This window comes from Alosa alosa, chromosome 13 (assembly GCF_017589495.1).
Source record: "Alosa alosa isolate M-15738 ecotype Scorff River chromosome 13, AALO_Geno_1.1, whole genome shotgun sequence".
NCBI classification, from domain to species: domain Eukaryota; kingdom Metazoa; phylum Chordata; class Actinopteri; order Clupeiformes; family Clupeidae; genus Alosa; species Alosa alosa.
In genome coordinates this window covers 29,788,949-29,796,448 of record NC_063201.1, presented here as the reverse complement: position 1 = coordinate 29,796,448, position 7,500 = coordinate 29,788,949, and the positions used below count along the sequence as shown (strand labels likewise).

General features: G+C 42.3%; 1 protein-coding gene across 6 annotated transcripts in view; it reads left to right on the top strand.

The window, feature by feature from the left end:
* Positions 1-5,178, top strand: part of ephb6 (eph receptor B6) — a 33,255-nt gene extending 28,077 nt beyond the window's left edge. For 4 of the 6 annotated variants that reach the window (XM_048261069.1, XM_048261067.1, XM_048261064.1 and 1 more), the window contains 7 exons: positions 258-380; positions 574-821; positions 1,090-1,308; positions 1,703-1,852; positions 2,957-3,141; positions 3,305-3,460; positions 3,706-5,178. In XM_048261069.1, coding sequence (XP_048117026.1) covers positions 258-380; positions 574-821; positions 1,090-1,308; positions 1,703-1,852; positions 2,957-3,141; positions 3,305-3,460; positions 3,706-3,811 — 1,187 coding nt within the window. In that variant the 3' untranslated portion in view covers positions 3,812-5,178. The remainder of the gene's footprint in view (positions 1-257; positions 381-573; positions 822-1,089; positions 1,309-1,702; positions 1,853-2,956; positions 3,142-3,304; positions 3,461-3,705) is intronic. The other 2 variants (XM_048261066.1, XM_048261065.1) reach the window with 1 other exon arrangement.
* Positions 5,179-7,500: the final 2,322 nt, after the last annotated feature.

Here is a 7,500-nt window from a genome sequence, read left to right as displayed (position 1 = left end):
CATCTATAATGCATTGTTCCTCAGGGCACAGTTGCATTGAGGAACAGGAAATGTAAAAGCATGTGCATCAGCTCCTGGCCTGTCCCCTGGCCCCTCTTTAGGTCACATCGCACAGCTGCAGCCCTGCCGCTGCTGACCCCAGACTCTCCCGCTCCCTGCAGACCCCACGCTGATGTGCTGCTTTCACTCCCCTATGAGATATATGAACTCAACTCATCCATACATATATATATATATATATTATGTGCACTTTTCAGGGGGAGTGAAGTATTATGTGGACCCGTCAACCTATGAGGACCCCAGTGAGGCGGTCAAAGAGTTTGCCAGAGAGATAGACCCAGCTCACCTCAAGATCGAGGAAGTTATTGGTGCGGGTAAGAGTTAAGTACAATTAAAATATTATGGCCCAAGACTGTGCCAGGATGTTCAGTGTGTATTTGTCTGAGACCCAAACTGTACAAATATCCAAACAAACGGGGGTCTCTTAAACAGTTGCGTTTAGCCTGCTTGGTGGCCTCTACGAGCAGCTGTATAAACACACGTGGGTTTCTGCTCCTCTCTCCTCCCCCCCAGCCCAGTTTGGAGAGGTGTCCCGGGGGAGGTACCGTCCGCTGGGCCGGAGGGAGGTCCTGGTGGCCGTAAAGACGCTCCGCTGGGGGGTGACTGACCGGGAGAGGGCCATGTTCCTGAGCGAGGCGGGGGTGCTGGGACAGTTTGACCATCCCAACGTGCTGAAGCTGGAGGGGGTGGTGACGCGCTCCCCTCCGGAGAGAATCATCACTGAGTTCATGGAGAATGGTCCACTGGACGCTTTCCTCAGGGTGAGAGCAGAGGACAGCACCTTTATGTATGACCTCAGCAGTGCAGTGGATTTACTTTAGCTGACCTTAGCAGTGGATTTACTTAATCTTCCATTACAGTGCACATGTTGGGTTTCAATCATGCTGTTTAGTTCCTTAACATAAGTTTAATTCCACCCACCTCTCTACCTGCACTTACCTGTCCTTCTCCTGTCACTCATCCTCAAACACCCTCTCTCTTTCTCTCCTTTACTCTCTTTCCCTCTCTGTTTCTCTCGGACATTTACAGGAGAATGAAGATCAGTTCAGTGTGCTTCAGCTGGTGGGCATGTTGAGAGGAGTGGGTGCAGGGATGCGTTACCTGTCGGAGAGAAACTTTGTGCACCGGGACCTCGCAGCACGCAACGTGCTGGTCAACTCCAACTTGGTGTGCAAGGTGTCGGACTTTGGTCTGTCTCGCCTGATGAGGGGCCTGGACCACAACATGCCCACGTACACCGCGTCATTGGTGAGTCCTGGGACACTGTGTACATGCAGTCCTGGGACACTGTGTACATGCTGTTGGGTCTGCTCTTGGTTCTGCTCTGGGTTTTGGTTTGGTTTATTCATCATGATTTATACATCGGTTGTGTTTTTTTTTCCGCTCCACTTCTGAAATGCCTTCATTTAGGGACATAGTACACATTCATCTTAAATATAAAAATAAATATTTAATACTGTATAATTTTAATGCATTCAGTAGTAAGTATATTGGATTTATACCCATTTAAATATGGAATACATCTATAGAAGAGTCACAATTAGATGAGCGTGACTCAATTTATCTTTACCAGTGAACAAGACTTATCTTGGCCATTAGCTATTACAAATGTTATCATTAATATTTCTTTTCCTCGTTAAAGGGGAGCAAGATTCCAGTGAGGTGGACCGCTCCGGAGGCATTCCAGCATCGGAAGTTCAGCTCGGCGAGTGATGTCTGGAGCTTTGGCGTCCTGATGTGGGAGGTGATGTCCTACGGGGAGCGGCCGTACTGGGACATGAGCAACCAAGAGGTGAGGGTCATTAGTGAGAGAGGCATTAAAGATGACCATCTGTGAGAGTGACCACAAAAGCCTGGGATGTCAGAGTACTTTCCATCAGAATAACAGCATCCACTGAGAATACTGGTGCAAGTTTCAACTCCCTCCAAATATGGAAATACAAGTTTACATGAATCCTATGGCCATACACAGAATATTAGGGTTAAGGACACTTCACACATAGGTACTTTTTACAATCTAAAGAGAGTTTGTTGTATGTTGAACTATTCCACTATGAAGTGGACCAGTTTAACTTGTTACGAAACATTTCTGGTGAAAGCAAAGAAGTGAAAGACTTTGTTGGGAAAACCCACTTAGCCGTGATTACACAGCAGTATACTCTACAGAAAGATTGAGACTTTGTGCGTCAAAACTTATCAACGAAGCAATGATTAAACTAGGAGATTCCTGTCCTTTGTTAAACTGGTGAACACGCCAACATTTCCCGCAGTTCGCAATGAGAAACTTTTTCAGACAAAAAGATTACAAAGATTCGAAAGATGTTTTTGTTTCATAAAGAATAAAGCTCACAGTAGAAGAAGAAAGAAACAGCTCACAGAAAAGGACAGAGCCAGATTTCACAGAACAAGACAGAACCGGACTTCACAGTAGTTAACATTCAGCAAGGAAACTGAGGAAGAAAAAATCAAAAAAGAAAGATATTGAATACTATGCTGTATCAACGCTAAATAAAGCAGACATATTCTTCTTGATGCCATCTCTGTTTTGAGTTTGAAGACATTTCAGTTCACTTCATTTAAATAATCCCTGCACCAAGTGACCTTTGAACTTCAACACGCTGAGGGCTTGAAACACATTATAATGAGAAATTTAGAGATGAAAGGGAATCGGTAATGGGTGGTTGAGTATTCTGAATGATGCAACCCTGGAGTCACCCTAATGAAATTTTGAAATCAAGCATCCATTTCCTGTTCACCATGCTCTCATTAAGGATCTGTTCTGTTTGAACCAGTTTTCATTACCAGTTTTTCAGTCCTCTTTGCTGTACATTCTCATCCCTTCAGCTGCTTTATTGTTATTGAACACCTCTCACCTCCTCACCTGTCCTTTTCCCAGGTGATGAAGGCAGTGGTGGATCAGTACCGCCTTCCTGCCCCCCACAACTGCCCCCCGGCCCTGCATGCCCTCATGCTGCAGTGTTGGCAGGCAGAAAGACAGGACCGGCCAGGCTTCGACTCGCTCCTCTCCTCCCTGGACAGACTCATCCGGCACCCAGCCTCCCTCAAGGCTGAACACAGCCGGTGAGAGCACAGCCATCCCCTCTCATTCATAAACAATAGCTAACACAATCTGAGCTCTACGGTTCCTTTCACAGAGACAACTTCTACTATTCATGTAGTAGATAGTTTAATCCACTTTTCATTCCTCTAAATGAATATAGAATATCTTTGTTTTTCTCTGAAGTCCCACTCAGCCCCTGCTGAGTCCCACACCCACAGACCTGTCGTCAGTAGCGACGGTTGGAGACTGGTTATCCGCCCTCAGGATGGAACGATACAAAGATGAGTTTGAGAGAGCACAACTTACAAGTCTGGAGAGAGTCAGCAGACTAACCATGGAGTATGTTCTATATCAAAATCATTCTCTTTCTTTTAAATAATAAAGTGGTATTGTCTTTTTATAATAAAAAATGTATATACAGTACCTTTTAACGTATATGGACTATAGATTACTCAATAGCAACACTCTAGTGAGAGGCTTATAAGGTCATGGAATCTCTTCTCCATTCCACTCTCCCTCTCTGTCTCCTCTGTTCCATGTTATGCCTTCTCATGCATGGGTGTCTCTGCCATTGTGTCTTTCAGGGATGTGCAGGGTCTGGGAGTGAACCTTCTGGGTCACCAGAGAAAGATTGTCAAGGCCGCTCAGCAGCTAAGGACTCACCTCACACAGGGTCAGGTTGAGGTGTGAGGCAGAACTACTTTCTTTTGGAAGCATTATTGCATTATGGGAATTGCAGTCCTTCAAGTCCAAACCTGTCCTGGAGCAGGAAGGTGCACAAAAGAGTGCAGTCTGAGAAGATTAAAAAAATGTCATAGGGATATTGTTTTTTTTTTTTTTTTTTCACCCATCTTCCTCTCCCTTCCTGAGTTGACTCCTCTTACCTCTGTCACACACACATATACACACACACACACACACACACACACACCCTGCTACTGACTTACACTACCTCTCCTTTTCACGTGTTTGATATCACTCATTCTCATGGAATGAACATTAAAAGTGATCATGGTGTTGTTCTCATTGTTTTTGAAGACAAGGGATTTTGCGTCACAAATCATTGCAGAGACAATCAAAGACTGCCTATTAATAGTACTATCATTGTGGATATTATTTTTAAAATATTGCTTTCCTTTGAACAAAAAAAAATGTCTCATGTTGTAAAAAGGTATTTATATGGCGACACAAAGACACAGCTTAATTGTCAAATGAGCACCCAGTGAATTACCACCAGCATGTTTGTACATTTAACTGTGAGGAACTGTCGGTTGAGAACTTTGCAGACAAGATGCTGGGGTTTGAATCAGTTCTATTCAAAATGTCCACTTTAAAGGCAATGTATGTAATTTATTACCCTCTGCTGTCATACAATTTATCATTTTATTGAAAATAGTGGGAATACTGGTTAAAATAACAGTAATAAAGACACAAGTTGCTTAGAATGCACAGGGATACTGAGAGACACTAACCCTAATGTGCCTTTGGAATCATGGTTAGTGTTGGTTAAGATTACATACGACACCTTTGAAATTCCATAGGCCAGAACTCCACTCCCTGTTGTGTCCTGCGCTGGACTAGAGATCAAGCTGCGTAGATACAGGACAGTATACGTATTGTTAAGATGTCCCTGAGAAATGAGTTGTCGATGACTTGATGTGCACTGAGCTTAGTCCACAGTCCTTCAGCACTGCAGGTATACAGAACACATCCTCTGTGTGTATGTGGCACCTCTCACCGCCCAGTGTTCAATATGTAGCACAGACTCAGAGTCATTTAGGCATTGTGGAAATGAAACAAATCTACAGGACATTTGATGTGATTTCATTGCCAACTTAAGTAAGAAAGGGGAAGTATTGCTCTTTGTGTATATAATTTGTGTGTGTGTGTGTGTGCGCACGCGTGTGTGAATGAATGAATGAATGAATGAATGTATAAGGTGTAATTGGTTTATATCAAGTGGGAAAAATCACTTGAAATTGTGTGCTTATCTGTCTGAGTGTTCATCACTGTCCACTATTGTGAAAATTTGTAAAATAAAACATGATTTTATTTAACATATGGCTCTATTCCAGCTACGCAATCCATCACTGTGTGTGCCAGAGCCTTCCCTGCTACTTAAATGCTCAGTTTATTCACTTAGTCAGTCACAAGCCTCTTCTATTTCTCTACACTGGACATCCCCCTCTGACTTCTGCACAATTCTGATGCAGTCACTTTCTTCAGTGGTGTGGATCTAAACCCAATTTCCTCTATTCCCATAAAAAAGCCATGGGTCAGCACTCTGCCGGAGAATAATCTGTCTCGGTGATCAGCTGTCGTCAGCAGTGCAACAGCAGTCTTATAGAACACAGATGTAATCTGTCATGAGGGCACACCAGCCTGGCACATGGAAGACATCAGGGCATCAGTGTGGGTTTCTCCATCCAGGCTACAGACTTCTCCAACCACACAGGTTATATAATCCTGTGATTCAACCATTTTTTGAGTATCATATCATGTATTTGTCGTGCCTTGTGGTTTATACATGACAAACCCCATGTTGATTCAAATCTGTCAGTTCACGATTGTAATTATGGAGGCCATTTTGTGCTGAGTGTTCCACATGAAGGTCAGACCAGCTACCAGCGTGGCATCGCCCAAATTTGGAAATGAGATGCATGTGTTGGAGGATTCTTAATATTCCCCCTGGCATCAAAGACACTGTCGAGAGGAGGCTTATAAAGTAGATGAAGGGATGGTGCAGATATATTTACACATTCTCTCCCTCTCTCTCTGTCTGTCTCTCTCTCTCCCTCTTACTTATCTCACTCATTCAAATAGACATCTATTCTAGGCTAGAATATAGAACAATATTAAGATGTATTTTCTCATGTATCCCACTATAAGTAGAAGTCAAAACAATAGTTTTGCAACTGCAACTTCAAAATAAGCCTTGTTTTTACACTGTTTTTATCCCAGTATGGCAAGAAAGCCATAGCACAAGAAGAAAAAAACAACAACAACAGAAGCTCTGACCTACCCACAGAACAAGCAACCCTGCTGCAGACCAACCCCCATGCTGTTATATGGACTCATGAATCACCCAATACATATGTCTTAACAGTTGTAATAAACATCATGTTTAATTGATGCATTTCATGAAGAATACATTGAATGATACATTGAAGGATAAACTGATGTTTATCACGTCAGTGTTCCCAGGATAAACTGATCTTTCAACTTATAGGATAAATTGATCCTTCAAAGGATATATCGACAACTTGTATGTAGGCCTAATTAAACAAAAAAATCTCCTTATAATGTGGTTGAGCAATGGGCATGTACACTATTGTAGGGTAGAATGTTGAGGATATCAAAAAAAGTAAAACAATGTTATATAAACACATTTATGTTCTCATATGTTACTGTATATATATATATATATATATATCAACACTAAGAGGTCACAGTCACATCTTATCCTCTGTGATTTACCTAATTATTTTCATTAGTACTTTGGGATCTTTAAAAGGTGTCTAAAGGCTTATCTGTTTTCGTTGTTTCTAACTAATAATGCGTGTGCATGCATGTGTCTGTGTAAGAGGTTGCGGAAGGGAGAGAAAAACAAAAATATTTCCAATCAAAGAAGGCAAATGACAGTTATTGTTCCCATAATGATGCCTTGTGTCACAATGCAAACCACAACCATTCCTCATGGTGTCCCACACACCTCAGAACAAAAACAGGCCAGGGACAAATGACATGGAAAACAGTTATTAAAACCAAAATACAATGCATAAGCTCATCCACCTTAGTTTGGATCATCTTACGAAGCCCTCCCTGACTACTGTGATCCTTTAACAAGCTGTTGCAGTATGTCTTTGTTACTCATAGTCTCAGACCCCTTTCTGCCATTATACCTCATACAGAAACTCTAATCCAGGAGTTTGTCCTTGGATTTGCCTAACATGAGTTATGGAGTCTTCGAATGATTGAGTGATTTAATGTCTTTGCTCCATGATATCAAAAGTTGGTGGCATGCTTTAAGTCAAAGTCCTAATATTGAGTTGCTTTCTCTTTACCATAGTAAGACTTTCAAAAACATTCTGTCAGGGCATGAGGAAGGGGGGTGTTTTTAGGTACCTGTGCTAAAGGCCTTAAGCGACTATATAATTTAGTCATGTTTACAGTTTCTCTGACAGCACGTGTTGTCATTGCTATTTCTCTTCAAATAAGTAGCTTGCGTTTACGTCTATGCAATTATGTAGTAGGTACCCGAATGAAGCCTACCCGAAAGTTGCTGGTAGACCAGAGCATATAATGATTTGTTTTCGTTTTCGTTTGGAATTGAATGGTCAGGCTCAAGACCCGCCCCCCCACACCCAATGGACCCTATG